This window comes from Heptranchias perlo, chromosome 8 (assembly GCF_035084215.1).
Source record: "Heptranchias perlo isolate sHepPer1 chromosome 8, sHepPer1.hap1, whole genome shotgun sequence".
NCBI classification, from domain to species: domain Eukaryota; kingdom Metazoa; phylum Chordata; class Chondrichthyes; order Hexanchiformes; family Hexanchidae; genus Heptranchias; species Heptranchias perlo.
Window position 1 is genome coordinate 86,118,516 of NC_090332.1, and position 20,940 is coordinate 86,139,455.

At 39.2% G+C, this 20,940-nt stretch overlaps 1 protein-coding gene across 1 annotated transcript in view; it reads right to left on the minus strand.

The window, feature by feature from the left end:
* The window catches only part of esf1 (ESF1, nucleolar pre-rRNA processing protein, homolog (S. cerevisiae)), a 45,560-nt gene that overhangs the window by 7,625 nt on the left and 16,995 nt on the right, over positions 1–20,940 (minus strand). Inside the window, exons 9-13 of the mRNA XM_067989464.1 lie at positions 20,677–20,832; positions 14,162–14,301; positions 3,701–3,791; positions 2,522–2,613; positions 1,296–1,445 (exon numbers count right to left, since the gene is read on the minus strand). Of these exons, the coding sequence (XP_067845565.1) occupies positions 1,296–1,445; positions 2,522–2,613; positions 3,701–3,791; positions 14,162–14,301; positions 20,677–20,832 (629 nt within the window). The remainder of the gene's footprint in view (positions 1–1,295; positions 1,446–2,521; positions 2,614–3,700; positions 3,792–14,161; positions 14,302–20,676; positions 20,833–20,940) is intronic.

Below are 20,940 nucleotides of genomic sequence, written 5' to 3' on the forward strand. Positions count from 1 at the left end.
CAACAGAGACCAGACTTTTATATTTATGCCCTCTTGTTCTAGATTTCCCCACCAGAAGAGATAGTTTCTCTATATTTACCCTATAGAATCCAACAAGTATGTTGTATAAGGTCTGCCGAGAGCTGCAGATGCATTTTGAGTAGAATGGGCCTATACTCTCTGGAGTTTAGAAGAATGAGAGGTGATCTCATTGAAACATCCAAGATTCTGAGGGGGCTTGACAGGGTCAATACTGAGAGATTGTTTCCCCTGTCTGGAGAATCTAGACCTAGGGAGCATATTCTCAGGATAAGGTGTCGGCCATTTAAAACTGAGACAAGGAGGAATTTCTTCACTCAGAGGGTTGTGAATCTTTGGAATTCTCTACCCTAGAGGGCTGTGGATGCTGAGTCGCTGAATATGTTCAAGGCTGAGAGAGATAGATTTTTGGACTCTAAGGCAATCAAGGGATATGGGGAAAGGGCAGGAAAGCGGAGTTGAGGTTGAAGATCAGTCATGATCTTATTGAATGGCGGAGCAGGCTCGAGGGGCCATTTGGCCTACTCCTGTTTCTTGTGTTCTTATTTTCTTGTAGGCTACTGTACAAATCATTCTGGCTTGTGACACATCAATTATACCACATTATACCATTGAAAATATACTAGATGGGCTTATAGGAGAAATGTACTCTACCAAATTAGACAAAGGTTTAAGGACAGTGTTTACTTGAACTATAATAGAATTGTCTTTGTGTGGGTAGAATTGTGCCTGTAATGGTTGTTGTGTCCAGTCATTTCTATGCTTCTTCATTCATCTGAAACATTTAATTGACAAAGCTGTCAACTAATGAAGTTGCAGAGGCCAATCAATGGGAGTGTATGGGGTAGAAACAAAAAAAACCCATCAGTGGTGGTTACGGTCCCTAATTACCACATCAGAAATGTACCAGCAGCTGACAGATTCCAACCAGGAACCACAATGGTCTTTATCCTCCATGCCGTAGGCCCACCCACCCTCAGTCCTATCTATCTTTCCCTCCCCTTAACTGGCAACACAGCAGAAATGGTGCTATAGACGGTGATCAGAAGTTTTACGGACAAGTTTTAAAACTTCCGAGTCAGATTCAACGTGCACCATCCTGCTGCATTGTCTTGTCAATTTATTTTAACACCAACCTCACATCAGCATCCGCAGCTGGACTTTTATATTTATGACAAATAAAAATATGATTCAAAGTAAGATGCCATATCTGGGTATGGTTAATCTTGATCACAAAGTAATCTTGAGCATTGTACTGTGAAATGAATAATAATTACCTGGAAATGGTCTTCTTCTAGGAGCCCCTGCTTTTTAATTAATTTCTTCTTTTTCTTCTTGCTAAGGTTCTGCTGTTCCACTATTTTGTCATAATTGAAATGTCTTCGGTCTTCCTCTTCATCGTCCATCATAAGTAAAGACATTTTAGCCTGATAATGAAATATTTGGTGGTGTAAGTTGACTAAACATTATTCACAGAACAATTCAATAATTTGTAAATTTGCTAATTAAGGCAAAAAGTAACTAATGCACGGAAAAGAGGCAGAGGGCCCAGGTGTATCGAAATCCCCTTAAGATGATTCTCGCTGTTAGTCCAGATGTTAAACCATGCTAGCTGTCAAGTGTTTACATTGCTCTAGATCCTAACCACTTTTCAAGGTCAGCAAGGATTTTGAAAAGTCAAGTGGAATTATCACCAGTTCCTCCTGTTGTAGGTGCAAGTGAGGCACAAGAATCACCACAATCCACCCAAGGCAGGAAAGTCAGAAAAGATAGAAGAAATGGAAGAAAAAGCAGAGAAAGGTGAAGAAACAAAAAAGCAAAGCTTGACCAGCATGTAAATTATTTTCCCTGCATACTATGCATTTTAATCTTACATTTAATTGTTAATTTTCTCGACACTTCCCTGTAGACAGACAGCTTGGATAAAAATGTCATAGCCGTTTAATGGGAGGGAGGGAAAGGGAAGGGGAAGGAGGGGAGGGAAAGGGAAGGGGAAGGGGAAGGGGGGGGGGGAGGGAAGGGGAAAGGAGGGAAGGGGAAAGGAGGGAAGGGGAAAGGAGGGAAGGGGAAAGGAGGGAAGGGGAAAGGAGGGAAGGGGAAAGGAGGGAGGGAAAGGGAAGGTGGGAGGGAGGAGTTGCATTTTATATAGTACCTTTCCCGACCTCAGAAGGTCCAAAAGTGTTTCACAGCCAATGAAATACTTTTGAAATGTGGTCACTGTTGCAATGTAAGGAAATGCGGCAGCCTTTGCACACAGCAAGGTCCCACAAACAGCAATTAGATAAATGACCAGATAATCAATTTTGGTGGTGTTGGTTGAGGGATAAATGTTGACAGGGCACTGGAAAAAAATCCCTTGCTCTTCTTCAAAAGTTGTCATGAGATCATTAATGTAAACTTACAGGGCAGACGGGGCCTCAGTTTAATTTCTCAACCATAAGATATCTCACTCATATTAATATACATTATGTAGTGAAAATTTTCAACAAGGCGCATTTCTGACCTTTTCCTTTTCTAAATCAGCTTCCTCTTCCGGTGTCAGCTGTTTATCTGTTAACTTTTTGATTTTTTTGTTTATTTTCTTCTGCTGCAGTGCTACGAGAAAAAATGAGAGATTTGTTCAGCATTACAACTTTGGTTGAATAAACAGTATTTATTATTTTTTGAAATATCTTACCAAAGCGCTTCACACAATGAATTGTGAGATGCAGTGAATATTATTGTTAAGCAGGTAAACATAATACAATCAGAAATAAATTTCAAAAAAAATGATGCTAATCTGTCCAGATATCAAATCTGCCTAGAGTATCATTTTTATTGTTTTTCTGGGAACAGAATGAAAACCATAAATATGGCATTATTTAGCAGCACTAGTCTGATACCAATATCTCAATCTCATAGCAAGTACAAAATCCTCTAGACCCCCATCCTGATAATTCAGACATGACTGATGAATATGAAAGTTTGCGTACAAAAAGAATGGAATAATTATCTTATTCCGCAAATCATACCTATTACGTGGTGTAACTCAACACTGGATGTATAAAGTGCATATTCATCTGACAATAAAACTATACAGTCAAACAAGCTGTTTAACAGCAAGAAATAATCCCTAAATCACTGCTCCACTTTAGAAAGGGACCTGTATCCCACTGAAGTGTATGTATGTGCACACTAAAATTTACACACATCTAACCAGATTGTCACACCTTTCAAAATAGAAAAATTACTTCTTTCTTGTAGGTTCAGATTTAGTCACACAGCAGTAAATACAGCTGCTGAGTTAAAAATTTACATGCAAGATAATTTTGAGTTGCATCTACCATAGAACCTTAATGACATGTTTAGATAAAGATTCTGCTATTAACATTTAATATAAAATCATAGTAGACTAGTCACCCTCATATTTATTACTAAACAATGCTTTATAAGCAGAAGTAACTTGTGTGCCAACACATTTATGATAATCTATTTTCTTACTTTCAAGAGGATTTGAAGGGGCTTGCCAGAAGGAGCACTAAAGTTTATAATGTTTAAAATATTAGTTTGAACATTATTTTGTCTTTCAGTTGATTGTGGAACATATCAATTGAAACAGTGAATACAGGAAATTGGCTAAGAGTTGCTGAGGAGAGTTATTGCCCGCAGGTACGTTCTACAAAAATGTAATTTTCCCATTTACCTGATTGCCCCAGTTCTTCTGTGAAGAAAGAATCATTCAAATCTACATCTGATGGAATCTCATCATCACTCAGTCCCTCTGCATTGTTCAGCTACACAGAAATCAGAATAAAAATATAAATACAACAAATACAAAATTATATTCCATCAAAAATCAGGTCGTGGCAATGATGTATGATACAATAATATGCTGTCACTCTTGTGCACTATATAAAAATGAAAGAGCACTGTTCCTGCAAACTATTACCCAAACAAAATCTGATCACCATCCTCTTCCCATTGATGGAATAAGTCTAAAGTTGGTGGTGGTTTTGGTGGTGGGGGGGAAACAGAGTGCAGAAGCTAATATGGTGGGACTATATATAAGATGATCCGCATGGAAAAAGACAATGGGCAGACAGCTATGCGAGCTGGAAAAGGAGAAAGATACAATGGCAAGTCTGGTCATACCGATTGACTCTCATCATCTATTAATGTACACTTCTAAATAAAATATACAAAATGCAATGTTTATTAGTGACAGACTCTTGCAATTACAAAACTTGTACTAGCCCTAATATTGATTATGCCAAAGGAATCCTAAGAATAATTATCCACTTTAAACACTATTACTGACCCACAGATTTGGACTCTTCTCCTCTTCCCCCTCCCCCAATATGCTGCATCCTACAATTCAATATTCCTATTTAGGTTGGTTGACAATCATGATGTGAAATCTGTTCTGTTCTGGTTAGTATAAGTACCAATGGGCCACACATGTAAATTTTTTTATTCTCCCCTATAATCTAGCACGTTTGTTTATGATCAGCATTCAAGTATGCAAGTTCAAATTTGGTAGAGATACTTTATTTATTAGCTCTACTAAAATACGCATTACTTCATGAATTTAAAAAAAAAATATAAAATCAAGTTGTTAGGTAGGCAGATGCATAGACTTGCTTAAACAAATATACTAAAATGTTCAAGCAGATGGTACAGGATGACTGGCAGGGGTTTAGGATGCAAGTCCTGTTGGGAGTTTACACTAACAAGTATTCACATGCATTTGAATCAGATCTCATTTACAGAGTATCACTTTAGGTTGACTAGTTCACAGTGGGAAATAGAGGTTATGTTTTAGGATGAAATCCTATCTCTTTTTACCAATGTGTAAAGGGTCAATGGACACTCAAATGTTGTAATCTAATTAACCAGGGAGGATGAAATGGACTGCTTCATTAATGCAATTTCTCAAATAATGAAGCAGTCCATGCCTGCATGCAGCAGGCTGCGGCTGATAAATGTCAACTAACATTCATGCCATACAAGTACCAGACAATGGCCATCTCCAACAAGAGAGCACCTTACTACCTTTCCATGACATTCAATAACATTATCATCACCAAGTCCACCCACCATCAACATCCTGGGGGGGAGGGGGTCACCATTGACTAGAAATTCAACTGGACTAACCACATAAATGCCCTGGCTACTAGAGCAGGTCAGAGGCTGGGTATTCTGCAGCGAGTGGTTCACCTCTTGACTTCCCAAAGCCTCTACCACCTACAAGACACAAGTTAGGAGTGTGATGGTGACGATCCGGATTCTTTCCCCTCAGTCTGGTTCAGTAATAACTGAAGTCGAATACATTTTAAAGTTCAACACATCTTTAATAGCAGGGTTCTTAGTCTGCAGCATTGATTTGGACTCCTGATAGAGTCCCTCTATGCTGGCAGAGCAAGAACAAAAACATACAGAAATCCACACGTTTTTATACAAATCAATAGGGTTGGAACATACTTAACGAGGGTCAACACCAATCATAAGCCGGGCATAGGTTGCCATGCGAGGTTACATTATTTCCGGCCAATCATAAATCGTCCATGTGCTGATCATGCTGCTGTTAGACATCAAAGGGGATAACTTCCTCACTTTCCAACTTAGAATGTTCTTCCCTGTTCCTTCTGTTCCTTATCTCCCAACCTGGAATGTCCTTCAACTTTGGCTAAGCTCGTTACCTATATTGATCTGCCATAAACATGGAGACATTCAGACCAGTCCTTGACTCACATCAAAGACTCTACATTGCTAAGACCATGCAACCCTGCTGACGAAGCAAACATATGGCCCAGCAGGAGGGCCAGGCCACTTGTATCAATCTCAGTTACTAACTAATTAACCCTTTCTAACCATTTTGCATTCTGCTTCTTTGCCACGTAGACATTTTAATATTTTACCGAAAACTGACCACGTAGGGATTCTCAATGGAATATTCTCCATTCGCATGGATGAGTGCAACTTGAACAGCACTCAAGAAGCTTGACTTTGTCCAGGTCAAAGCAGCCCGCTTGATCAGCTTCCATCCACTGGTTTAAACATACACTCCCTCCACCATTGGCGTATCGAGGCTGCAGTGTATCTTATCTACAGGATGCACTGCAGCAAGTCACCATGGCTTGTTTGGCAGTATCTCCCAAACTTGTGACCCCCCCACATAGAAAGGCAAAGGCTACAGGCACATGGGAACACCACCACCTCCAAGTTCCCCTCCAAGTCACTCACCATCCTGACTTGGATGTATAATCGCTGGGTCAAAATCCTGGAACTCCCTATCTTTAACAGCACTGTTGGAGCACCTTCACCACACAGATTGCAGCGGTTCAAGAGAAAGCCCACCACCACCTTCTCAAGGGAAACTAGGGATGGGCAATAAATGCTGGCATTGCCAGTGATGCCCACATCCCGAGAATGAATGAATTTAAAAAAAAATCATTAACACTTTTGTACTTTTTAAATGAACTAAATGCCAAACATTGTGTTACATGCTATTTATACATGGGAAAAGGTGAGATGGGGGGGTAATATTTGTGCCTGTGTGATAGTTGGAATGTGGGCAGATTTCAGGTTATACCACTCATAAAACAATTTCATTTATTTTATTTGTCATTTCAGCACAAGCTCTGCACTACTCTTTTGAATGGAAAACTAATTTAGAACAGTATTAAATAAAACAGGAGAGGAACTGGATGGCACAGTGAGTTAAACCTTCACCCTCCATAAACTTGAGCTCATCCAAAACTCTGCAGCCTGTATACTAGCTCACACCAAGTCCAGTTCACCCATCACTCCTGTGCTCACCGACCTACACTGGCTCCTGGTCTGGGAATGCCTCGATTTTAAAATTCTCATCCTTATTTTCAAATCCCTCCAATGGCCTCGCCCCTCCTTATCTCTGTGACCTCCAGCCCTACAACCCTTTGAGATCTCTGCACTCCTCCAATTCTGGCCTCTTGCGCATCCCTGATTTTAATCGCTCCATCATTAGCAGTCCTGCCTTCAGCTGCCTAGGTTCTAAGCTCAGGAATTCCCTCCCGAAACCTCTCCGCCTCGCTCTCCTCCTTTAAGATGCTCCTTAAAACCCACCTCTTCGGCCAAGCTTTTGATCACCTGTCCTAATATCGCCGTATCTGGCTGGGTGTCAAATTTTGTTTGATAATCGCTCCTTTGAAGCACCTTGGGACGTTTTACTAAGTTAAAGGTGCTATATAAATGCAAGTTGTTGTTGTTAACACTGGATTTTCACCTCTGGGACCTGAATTCAAATTTAGCCTAGACTGATGTGTAAAAAGTCTCCTGTGGTTGTTGGCTATAACAGTCCTATGTGAAATGAGTTTGGACAATCCAGTTCTAACACAAAATTGTTCCTAATTCTCACTCAGAGGAAATAGAATAAAATGTCTACACTGGTGCAAGAGGGATTGAATTAATTTGGAGTGGAATGCTGGGGCAGAGTTAGAGAGAGCTTTATTCTGAATCCAGCTGTGCTATCTATGACCTGGGAGTGTTTAATGCTGGCACTGGGTGCTTGAATTGTCAAGAATTCTGTTCTCCAGTACCAACATCCCTCACTTTGAGCACAAAATATTTTTAAAAATTAAACATGAAATGGACCAGTTGCTCTTGATCCTTCTCTTGTGATAGCTTTGGCACAGTGGCATTCAGTGACCTGTGCCTGCCTGGCATGTCAGTTTCCAAGCTGGATGGTATCACAATACATCATTCTCTGTAGGTTAACTATATTCTCTCACAGAACAATACTTTAGTTAGATAGCAGTAATGATATCAGAGATTATCCTTTTCAATTTACCTTGGACAGTTATATTTGGCAAGGTAATATCAGTCTACTTTAATATGATCCACAATGCTGACAAAATGCATTGTAAAATAAATTCAATCATTTGGCTTTCAGCACTGTATAACTTTAAAAAAAGTACAACATTTGATCAATAAATTACAATGTCGATTAAACATTTTTCCAGATTGTCTCAAACGCAATCAAACAGAAGAGCTACATTGTCATTTGTAAGCCAATAAATAAGATAAAAAGCAATGTGGCCACCTTAATAAATTAGTTTCTCATTTAAAATCCCTGTATGTCAATTCAATTAAAAATAGAACGTTAACCTAATGACAATTGCAGAATGTTCTACAAATTACTTCAAATTTGGTAAAATAGTTGCTCAAGGATTTTAATGTAAAAAGAAAATGGAAATGTTTAAATTCTGTAGTTGCTTTTTTTGATTATTGAAGTTGAAATGATTCACTGCTACAATATCCCTGTTCATGTGTCTGTGTAACTGGGACAGGCAGCCGAGAGACTATCCTACCCATATGGATTCAATCTGACAGCTAGGCTGTCATGAAGTTTAACCTAATTTTGCATCTGAAGCCACCAGGAAGCCAAAAATGTCAATATGTACAGATTTTAAAATCTACATAACATCAGCTGATAGCACAGATGTAGCAGAACAGCACATATTGTAAATATGGACAACACTCAAAGAACTCAAATGCTTAAGCTGTGCCCAGAGTATAATTCAAACCTAACTACAGTCTGGCAAAAATCAAGAGGTTGCTCTTAAAATGAACCTCTACTTTCCTTAAATTTCCAGTTATGAAATAGAGCTGCATTTTTGGAGAAAGAATAGAGAAAGAACTGAATTTTCTTATTTTTAATAAAAAGCTTAAGTTTCCCCTCTCTAAAATATATAAAAGCCAGACATGGCAGTTAATGCAATTCTAGACAATGGATGTGCCATATCTATCTGCCCAGACACACATTAATTCTGACAACTGCATAACACCAGTTGCGGCAAGACCTAAATTAGGGAGTGCAGAGTCTGTTATTTGGAGATCACATTTTCCAACCTATCCACCATCTCTTCTTTTTCCATCTTTTAGTAAAAGCAGATTTAAAATTAAAGGTCTTGTATACAGCACGTCATATTTTCAATATGTCCATAAGCACAAACAAATTCTGATTTAATCAGATAACTAGTATCTGTTAAGTTAACCATGCTGATTTGGTCAAATATAGACAGGTACTAAGAGCTACCAATCAGTAACAAGGAACCACACAAAACCAGTTAAATCGCTCAAATGTTTATGAAAAGCAGCAAACAGGCAGCAGCCACCACACAAAGTCACACTGCTCAATTTATTTATTTTCTTTAAAAACTGGTTACAGCTGCCTTTTCAAGATCCAAACTAGCTGAATATATAGGTGGTACAAATAACAAAAAGGTAGAACATAAAATAATTCTCAAAAATACACTAAATTCATCCATGAAGTCAGTGATTGTATGTTAAAAATGCTTCCAAGTAGTTTCCCCCACACATGCTTACCCCTCATTATTGAGCTTGGGGTTTGGAGTTTGCTCCCCAGCTTCCATTATGTACCTCAGCCTGAATAAAGAGGCTCAACCAAATAGCACTGTTAGAAAGCACTAGTCTGTGCACTTCGTACTGGTGAACTAAATGCCCAAAATGCAGTTTGAGTCTTCACCTTCTGCTGGACAAATCGTTAGACACTCTGTGAATGACAACTAAAACTGACCAATCATAAAGACACATTCCAATTTTTTGATAAACAAAAGCTTTTATCCCCATATATCATATTCTGATTAGAAATCAGATGCAGGAAAAAAAACCTCAGAACAACTACCATCAGTTTGCCATGTCCCTGGTGCTATTAAACATGTAAGCTCTTGAGAGGTATGCTATTTTGTCTGTATAGACGAGTCCACGAGTGACTGCATTGATTCTGGGATTCACTACTGTAACAACATCAGCATACCTGCCCTGGTAATCTCTTTTGACTCAGAAAAAGCATTCATGGAGAGGACATTCTTACTTGTGGTATTCGTCAAGGTATCTAAAGCTGGATCCTAACTATGCAAAGAGATAAAACTCCTATATTGGTTATGGGGACGTCTTGTGCAAGGGATATGTCTTTTTGTTTTGAAGTAGTTAAGTTGATAACCAAAGAATTGTGTATAAACCAGAGTTCAAATTTGGGGCTTTCATGTTTTCCTATGCATCCTTCTCCAATTTGGAATTGGATATAATAGAGAACAGGAAAAAAATACAGCACATGCAACAAGAAATGCCCAGGAAATGGCAATGGAGAAAATACTGAACCAGAGAGAGAGAAAAAGTAAAGATAACAGAATACCTAATTACTAACAAAACGCTTTCTAAAAAAAAAAGTTGTGCAAAACCATACCATCAGCCAGAAATGCAATAAAATGTGAGCTTTAAATTTAGATTTGCTTTGCCCTATACTTTAGAGCAGGAATATCCCAAGCTCTTTTGTCTTCATAGCCCATATATAACTACTTACCATGGGCCATAAGGCCAATAAAAAGTTTAAATCAAAACTTTCATTAATTTGTATATATCTAAAGCAGCTGAAGTGAAAATATCCGTGTTCTGATTTAGAATGTATCCATCCATGAGCTGACAGCACCAAAAACAACACTTTCCAAATCTTCCAGTACTCAAAATTCAAACAGGATAAACCAGCGAATAAGAAATAGAAGTGAAAATAGAACGGAGTTACCGGGACTCTGTGGGCCACATAGTTTGGACAATTCTGCCGTAGATAGGTGAAAAACCCGTGCAAAGCTTTTGACAGTTATAAGAGACAGGCTACTGAAAAGAGATTTCAACGTCTTTAAAACTCAGTTGCTGATAATACATGTACACCACCTGTATAGACCACTAATACCACATGGGTACTAACCAGTAAAAAAACCAAAATGAAAATAAAAGTTCTTATTTCGACTGTAAAAAAACACACGGGTAAACAGTGCATTAAAGTGGCCTAGCAGGCAGTGGTTAGCCTACTAATACTGGTGTTGCTGTGGGGGAGGGGGGGGATTGGAGCATTCCGAGTAATAACTGTAATGGAGATTGTTTGTAATTGGATGTGTAACTACACAGAATATGCTTTGATTTATTTTATTGCTCTGACAAGTTATTGGTGTTTGTTTTAAAGTTAACAGCTACCCAAAGAAAAAAAAACTTAACATGCCCCTACTTCACGAACTCAAGTGATTTTCATTTTAAAATGTTGTGCTCCGCTGACCAGCAAGCTCCCTCTTGCGCCATGCTGCACTCCCTTGCTTGGAATGTGACCACAATAAACATCAAAACCACACTCCAGACAACAATAATAACTACTACTACTTGCATTTATATAGTGCCTTTAATGTAGAAAAACATCCAAAGGCTCTTCACAGAGGCTACCCATGAGAAAAGTTCTAGGGCTTAAGTAAGTGTCTTTTTTTTTAAAAAAAAGAAAAGAATTTAGAAAAGGAGAAAGAACGCAACAAAGCTAAACTGCATCTGTACATCATCAAGACTTTCAGAAGGCCTTCGATAAGGTGCCAAAGAATACTCATGACCAGGGTGGAGTGGAGTCGAGTCAGGAGCCGGGTAGCAGAATGGATTGAAAGATAGCTACAGCATAGAAAACTGAGGGTAGAAATTAAAGGGAAGATTCTTAGACCAGCAGAAAATGGGACGTGGCCTCCCAAGTGGCAGGGATCCGTGCTGGGACCACTGTTGTTTACGATACACATAAATTATTTGGACTCAGGAATTGGGAGATATGGTGTTGAAATTTGCAGATGATACCAAATTGGGGTTTGTGGGGGGGGGGGGGTGTTGTAGCTAATAACGTGGAGGACTGCACTAAAATACAGAAAGACATGAATAAGCTTTCGGAGTGGGAGGATAAACAACAAATGAAATTCAATGTAGCGAAGTGTGAGGTGGTTCATTTTGGAGGGAGGAATAAAGAGGACGCCTATTCCTTGAAAGGAAAGAAGAGTAGAGGAGCAAAGAGATCTGGGAATACAGATACATAAATTGCAAAAAGTAGCAACACAGGTTGATATGGCCATAAAAAGTGTGCAAACACAGTACTGGGTTCATTTCTAGAGGAATAGAATACAAAAGCAGGAAGGTAAAGTTAAATTTATATAGAACCTTGGTTAGACCACACTTAAAGTACTGTGCACAATTCTGGTCTCCATACTACAGAAAGGATATTGAACCACTGCAGAAAGTGCAGAACAGATTTATAAAGATGTTACCAGAATTGAGAGGATGCAGCAATCAGGAAAGATCGAGAAGGCTGGGGCTCGTTTCTCTGGAAAAAAGACTAAATAGGGGACCTGATTCAGGTCTTTAAAGTCATGAAGGGGTTCGATATGTGCTTTATCATTAATGATTCTATAATAGGGTGGACGTGGAGAAACTGTTTCCACTTGTGGGTGAGTCCAGAACAAAGGGGGCATAAATATAAGATAGCCACCAACAGTTCAAATAAAGAATTTAGAAGGAATTTGTTTATAGAGTAGTGAGAAAGTGGAAAATGCTGCCACATGGAGCGTTTGAAGCAGATAGCATTGCTTCATTTAAGGGAGGCTTGATGCAAGCATGAAAGAGAAGGGAATAGAGGGATTTGGGGGCAGGGCAGGAAGAGGTAATAAGAGGAGGCGTGTGCGGAGTATAAACACTGGCATAGATCAGTTGGGCTGCATGGCCTGTTTCTGTGCTGTAGATTCGATGTAAGATGTGACGAGATCTCATTAATTTATGTATAAATCTAAGGTTATGGATTAGATACCTCATGTAGATATGGATAAATTCTGACTGGGTACGTATGTGCAAAGGTGAATATGGACATTATTAAAAGTACATATTATGGCAAAGTATAAATGTGATGTACAGGGTGACATTTGTGCCCACTGGTGTTATATTCTAAGTACATTAGGGAAGACACTAAAAATTGTTACAAATTGACCACTCTCTACTGTCATAAGAATGCAATTATTTCATAGTGTTAAATTAACTAGTAAAGGGGGCTAATCAATTTTGCCTGGTCACCTATGGCAACTTCCTTCATGAAATTATCCAAAGCATCTGGATCACATATGAAGCTTATTGTGCCTCTTGATCTTTTGAGAACTAAATTCCCTCAGCACCTTTCATAAGAGGCCTATTTCAAATCACACATCTGCAAGATTTAAAAAAAAAATTCCAATCCTGTACAATACACAAGATTTGCCAAAATTGCCAGGCTGACTTCTCAGAACTGAGTAAATTGAAACTTTTGAGTCAGGTTGTCAACTCCCACCACTCTCCCCCAATACTATCTTCAAATGTTTAAAATATTAATTTAACAGATTGCCAACTCTTTAGTTTCAACATCCATAAAATGGAAATCACCAGTGAAATTCAGCTTGAAACTCAGGGATTTCTCACTTTACACCTTCAATGGGAATTTGATACACTGGTTTATACTCTTCCGATGTTTTAGCTGTAGTTTATTGCGTGACTCCCATCAGGCCTGACTATACTTCATTTTTTGAAAAAAATGTATCTTTTTACACAAAGGTCAATTTACTCCCTTCACATGAACCATTTGTCTACTGATTTTCCAGCTTTCAAAATATGTTCTCCCTCCTCCGCCCCCCCCCAATGTAACATCTGCAAAACTGCTGAGAAAAGTATTACAATGCAGAATCACAGAAATGTACAGAACCAAAGGCCATCGCTTAATTTGGACAATTCTATAGTTTGGTTAGTTTGAACTTTGGTGCTGAAATCTTCAAAGAGTTAATGGACAATTTCATGAATCACTTTATAATCCACATCATCCAGTTAACAGAAAGATCTTACCAACAACGATTATGTTTAAAAGCATGAATCAAACAAATGCCAGACACTAATCCAATATTTTAAAAAAAGTCCAAACAATTAAATTATATGAGAACATTCCAAAACTTAACAAATTTCAATGATCAAAGTTAGTTTCCAACTTTCTGGGTGGATCAACAAGAAGTTTATTTTGCTTTAATCACAGAAGACTCTTAATGATGTTTATCCTGGCAGTTACAAGAAGATTAGAAATATGTAGAATGTCTTTTTTGAAAAAAAACTGCAGCCCTGATTGTCATTCAAGCTATAAATTAAAAGAGATTATTTGAACTTGGTATGCCGTTTCCAAGTAAACAAAACTGTCTTTGGAGACCAGCCAATATTTTCTATTCACCAGAAATTTATTATGTTTGCCTCTCTTTCTCTGTAAAGATTAGGAAATAAAGTTTCAAAGTTATAAATGACCAATTACCTCCTGATCTTCAGTTTTGTTTTTTTTCTTTCTCTTTTGCTGCTTCTTGTCCTTTCTCTTCTCCAAATACTGTTCCCATGGTGTCGGTATATGTCTCTCCAATTTCTTCTTTACTATTGCTTCTGTTGTTTCTTTTAGACCTGAAATAAGACGGAACATTTCTTATTTCATACAAAATGCTCAGAAGGCTGAAGGATGCTCCAGTTTCAAATTCAGTTACCACTTTAAATCGTGACACGAAGTATTATACCACACATGGACATTACATAGGTAGGAAAACTGTGGACAATCTAATCAACTGTAATTGAGTTATCCTGCCCACCAATCACATATTAATCGTCAAGTGCCAAAAACAAATCAATATTATGGGTAGAAAAAGATTGGTGCACAACCATCAAGCAGAATACCCAATCTAAGTCCACTATTTGGAAAGATGAATCATTCAGTTGTGACTAGCTCTATCAGAAATTATGCTGCATCACTAATGTTATCAAATTTTGACCCCAATTTTCCTTCCCCCACAACTCTGCCTGGATACAGGTCAGTTGGAGGGCACCCAAACTGTGCTTTGTCCTACATAACCCAAACTTACCTGAATTTCCAGGTTCAATAGCATTGGCCTGCCATTCCCCAGGTGCAGGCCTGTCCCTCAGTCCGAAAGCAGCAGTCAGAGGCCTCCAGCCCCAATGTGCATCCTGCTGGCCCTGTACAAGATAACCACTTATCTTCTGGCTGGTCTTCCAGTGGCACCCAGGGCCACTCAGATCCAGTGACCTGAAATGGAGCTGGACACAAGACCTAACTTTTCGGTGTCCCTCCAAAATGGCAGCTGGTCCAAGATCCAACACGACATCAGGGGTGGGAGGCCACCTTAGGGCCCTCCTACCTCCTTTCCATGGTTGCACGCAAGCACTACACCCCTCCCTTGGGATCCCTTGGAAACCTTTGGGCAATGTTGATGGGGTGGAGAACCACCATGTTTTGCCACCATCTCCCGTTTTAATTTTAGACCTGATCTACAAGCTTTCAATGTTTCCCATTTTCTCATCTATTCCTTGGGTGTGCCTCTCACTGCCTTAGCTATTCACAAGTTCTTTGTTTCTTGAATGTCTTTAATGCTTCTTTCCATTGTCTGATGTAAAGATTAGGTGTCAGCCTTGGCTCAGTGATAGCACTGTCATTGAGTCAGAATGCCTGAGGAAGGGGAAAGCCCCCGAAAGCTTGTGGGATTAAAAATAAAATCGTTGGACTATAACTTGGTGTTGTAAAATTGTTTACAATTGAGTCAGAAGGTCACGAGTGCAAGCCCCAGTCCAGAGAACATAATCTAGACTGACACTTCAGGGAAGAAAGCCAGCCAGCAAGAAAGATTTGCATTTATATTGCCCCTTTCACGACCTCAGGACCTCCCAAAGTGATTCACAGCTAATGAAGTACCACCAAAGTGTACTCACTGTTGTAATGTAGGAAATGCGGCAGCCAATTTGCGCACAGCGAGGTGTCACAACAAACAGCAATGTGATAATGACCAGATAATCTGTTTTAGTGATGTTGGTTGAGGGATAAATATCAGCCAGGACACTGATGGAGTGCTGTACTGTCAGAGGTGCCGTCTTTCTGAGGAGACATGAAACTGAGGCCCTGTTTGCTCTCTCAGGTAAAAGATCCCACAGCAAAATTTGAAAAAGAGCAAGGAAGTTTTCTCGGTCCTGACCAACATTTATCCCTCAACCAACATCACAAACAAACAGATTATCTGGTCGTTTATCACATTAATCTTTGTGGGAGCATGCTGTGCGCAAATTGGTTGCTGCATTTCCCTACATTACAAGTGATTACACTTCAAAAAGTACGTCATTGGCTGTAAAGCACTTTATTAGAATAGCAGCATACACCCTTCCTTTATTATCCAGAATATTTACTATATGTATAAATTTAAAAATCAGAGGAAACATTGGATTTAACACACAAAGGAAAAGACAAGTCCTGTGTTTAACAAACCAATTCTTTACGTATTTTATCATCTGTTTGATCTTTTATCAGCTCTTACTTGGGCAGAATACTTCACTTTAGAATTTCCTGCAATCTTAACAATTAAAAAATGCTTCAAATCTGGCAAAATGCTCTAACTGGAGAATTTCCTTCGCTTAGAAGAATTAAATTTGATTCTCTAATACTTATCCCAAATTTTGTTCCTTCCTATTGTCAGTTCAATGCCAAAAGCAATAGAATAGCACTAAATATGAGTAATTCTGTTGTGTTTTTACTAGCTGTGTCGAGTAATTCTAACACAGCCAGTCAATGAATTTTAGAGTAGCAGTGGTCGCATTGGTTTTCCTCTTAATTTATGATTAGAATTAAAAAGCCACATTAACCCTTTAAATCACCCTATTTCCCCACTATCTTATCAAACAAGAATTATTTTCAAAAAGGATGCATTTCTCAGTCAGGACAATGCCGCAGTATTACTGACGATAGTTTTGAAGGTCTTCGACCTGAAACGTTAACTCTGTTTCTTTCTCCACAGATGCTGCCTGACTTGCTGAGCTTCTCCAGCATTTTCTGTTTTTATTACCTGCGGTATTAGTTAACCTCAGCAACATTCTGTGCTGCAGAAGAGAAAAACCAGCCAGAGTTCCCTCTTCTGATTATTTTGATCCTGCTGGAAAGAGCATTGTGGGATGTTGGGGAAGAATAGGACTGGTCTCAGCTGCAGTGTACCCCTCCCCCTAAAGCAAAAATCCAAGCTGTACTCACCTTCCAGGCTCATACATGGCCATTTTAGCAAGGTACCAGAGGACAGCTAGTCCTAGCAAATCACCACTTCAGAGGCAAAACCACTACTGACTGAATCAAGCTGTTCAAAATTGTTTTTTTTGTTGTTGAAAATAACCAAGTAAATTCAAAGAAGAGACATAAATATGCCAAAAGCAATTGTGAATTACAGCAAATAAGTGGGCATATTTCTTAGGGCAGTGGATAACTGATAATTGGAGGGCAGAGGGGAAAGAAACAGTAAGTGGTTGTGAGTTGCTTTCTTATGTTAGAGGACAAAAAGAACCATAAGGACCACTGCTCCACTGCTCTTGCACACATCATCTCAGATGGTTAGAGAGCAAGATTAGCAGAGGTCTAGGAGTGCACAGGACTGCTTTCATTTGGTCTAGCAAAAGCCAGGTTAAAAATTCTATTCATAGAGACTTGTGAAATTACTTGCAGTGGGAAAATACAGCAATAACTTGGTTAAAGTAGTCAGTATTAATCACAATTAAAATTAGACATCTTTCTTATTTAAGTATTATTAGTTTAATAGTCCTTTGCTGAGTAAACAATGCTAAAAAGGTGACAACATTGATTATGTAATATTGCATTTTTAAAAATGATGTGCATAACATTGTTTATCCTTCATCAAATGCCTTCTGAGAACGGTCAAATTACTGAGGGACAGCTTGTGCCAACAATTAACTTTTGGTTTTAAAAACAAATGTTGGTTTAGATACAATATGCAGTACGAACACCTCAACATTAACAGACTATAATGCACATAGCACCAAAATAAAAAGCAATTGTTTTAAATGCAATGGAGCAAACTGTCCCTTTTAATATCTCTAAAACTAAATGGAATTAGATCACGTTTCTGTGGGATCATACAACTTCAAACTGTTGTTGTTTTCTTGTGGAAACCAAATGGTTGAAATGTAACCAGAGGCTCAGATCTTGGATTGGAGTTTCGGTGAAGGTTTTGATTAGTCACCGTGATCAAAAAACAAACAGTTACTGAACTGTGGTTGGAGTGCTCTAATTAATCTTTGGAGGAGCATGGGGAGATAATCTTTAACTTTTAGGCCTTTTTTGAAGCGAACTTATTACCTTATTTCAGAGAAAATCCATCTGTTGAGAGTTAAATAAGATATCCTTAAACTTCGCAGACTGTTTTGCCTTCACTGTACACCTTTCCTCATACTCCAGCAAGTAGCACACAACGGTAAAAATGCATCCGCAAAGCAACAATCAGCAAAAACACCCCTACGCTACTGTGATGTGATGCTTACTCTAAGTGCCACATTCTGCATGTAGAAGAAGGTACAATAAAGTTTTTTTTTTGCTCAGTCTTCATGGTGTAGAACTGGAATGGCTGCATGTCTCTACACAGCTGGCTGAATGAATAAATCAAACTCAGTCCATTTGTGGTCACAGGATAAGATTTGTAGTCAAGATGACACCTGCTGGCTGAAGGAGGAGTGGTTTCCCCCCCACCACCCCAGAGTAACTACTGGAAAAGCACCAAGGCACAATTCATCTCATCTTCAACTGAAAGGAAGACCAGTACAACTACCAAACGTAGCAATCAGTTGGGAAACGTAGCAGTTAAGTTGTATGTTTCACAACTGTGGAGGGTTCTAGGTCTAAGTCAAAGTCATACCTGACAAACAGTTAAGTTTGTGAGAAGTTCAGTGAGTTTTGGATCAGGATACCAGGTGAGACAGGACATGGAAGTGGAGAATCTTACTTTGGGGTTTATTGAGGAATGAGGGGGGTTCCAGACAACGGGGGTTTCCAGAGATAGGAGTACTGCTCCTCAATGGCTCGGTTGGGTAAGGCTGTTAATAGTCAGGAATACAGACCCAGGTTCACACCTTGGTCTATGCTGTGTTAGTTGATCTCACCCAGGAAAAAAAAATGCTCCTGATCACTGTTCAGTGATCTTTGCTTGAAGTGTATATGTATGAACACTGGAGCAGGACAGGACTCAGCTGTGATATCCTCTCCCAATAGTTGAAGAGCCTGCCAATACTTATAATCCAAGCTCACAAATGAATAATGGCTATTTGGAGGAGGTTCGGGAAGGTGACTGACACTCAAAATTGTACACTAGGAGGAAGTCAATGGCTTTAGAAGAAGAGGGAAGGGGAGAAAATTGGCAGAAATAGGAGAAATACCCTAAGAGAAAAAGTTCAATATTGGATCCAAATACTGAGATTGGCAAAGACCAGAAAGGATGCTTACTGTCACTCATTGTAATGAACAGAATAGCAGCTGGATGAAGACAGATCCAAAAGATAGCGATTCAACTTGGCCTTTTCTAGACAGGACCCTAACTGGTGGTCTCCAGCAAGATTTTTATGATGGGCACAATTGAGTGTGGGAAAAAACATTCTGAAGGGAAATACGAGAGGGGCGTTGATTGTTGGTCTGCGGCAGAATTCAAGGAGGCTGGATTGAGTGGGAAGGAAGGAGATTTGCAAGATTTGCCCCCCCGCGGGCTTACTGGGCAGGAAGGGTGGTAAGAGGAGGATGGGGCAGTTGGTTTTGTTGCTTGTAAGGCAGCAGCGAGTACCTCGACGAGCCTTTTGAAGAATGCTGAGAAGCACGGAGGAGAGCTGTGGGCTTATCCTTGGAGGATTCAAGCCTGCATTAGTGGCAGGAGAGTAGGATAGTTGAGGAACAGTGATGGGTTGAGGTAGGGATGAGGGGGCATAGTACCTAAGGGGGTAGAAATGAAAGGTGACATGACTGGGTGACAGGAGCCAAAAGAGGCCAAGTGAAAAAAAAGGGGATAGAAGTAATGGGCTCAGATCCAAAGCATCAGCCAAAATACACACTTGAAAGAACACAGAGGAAATTTGGATTACAAAGGCATGGCAGAGATTCAGAGATATATATTCTGGTTGTAAACAGTGGCGACAATATGAAGAAGTCCAAAGTTAAATATGTAAGGACCGGTAGTGGGATGAAGTTGACTTGTAGACTAAGTGGAGTTAACTTGTAGCATCGTGAACCAACATCCAGCTTTGAAAACAGTTGTGAAAAGGAAGCGAATCAGCTAAAACTGTAGCCCGTACCCTATCTAGCACCGAGTACCACTTGCCCAATATCCATGTTTTTGCTGACCAACATTGGGTCCCAGCACCCCAGTGCCTCCAATTTAAAATTTTACATCCTGTGTTTAAATCCCCTCATGGTAACCTCTTCTGGCCCTACAACCATTCCAGAACTCTGTGTTCCTCCATCTCCAGTGCATCTCCCCCCTCCCTTATACCACCTAGGCCCCACGCTCAAATTCCTTCTCTAAATCCCTCAACCTCTATCTCACTCTCCTCCTTTAAAACACTTCTTAAAACCTACTTTTCTGATCCCCCTCCTAACATCTGCTTCTTTGGCTTGGTGTCCATTCTTTTCCATGTGCCTCTGTGAAGTGCTTTGAGACATTTTTTCAAAAAAACATTTAAAGCACGACATAAATGCAAGCTGTTCTTGGCGAAAAACAAAAAAAAAAAATCACGAAACAAAATTTTTCAACTTGAAACAAATAAAAATTGTGGTGAAGTCCAAGGCTTTCTTCCCACCCTCAAGTTAGGACATGTAGCTAAAAACCCTTCACTGAAATAATATGAGATATTAAATATAAGGCTTTTCTCTGTTATACATCAAACAATGGAGAGATTCCACTTTAGATACTGATGTCCATAAATCAATCAATCAATCATTCAGACAACAGGCTGCAACAAATTTACCTGGAACCCAAGTGACCTCCATTTCCATGTCTTTATTTTTTTCTTCCTTTCCTTGTATTGTTCTCAATAGTTCTCTGTATTTTGAAATCTGTTGTTCATCATCCTTCGTTGTCTTAACTGTCATTTTACTTTCTGCCACATTTTTTACATCTTCGTCTAAGAGTAAGCAAAATGGTACAATTTAGTGCACAAATACTTCTGAAAAATATGTTGATTGAAAAAAATTTGAACTCGATTTTATTCATGTTTAGAAATGACACCACT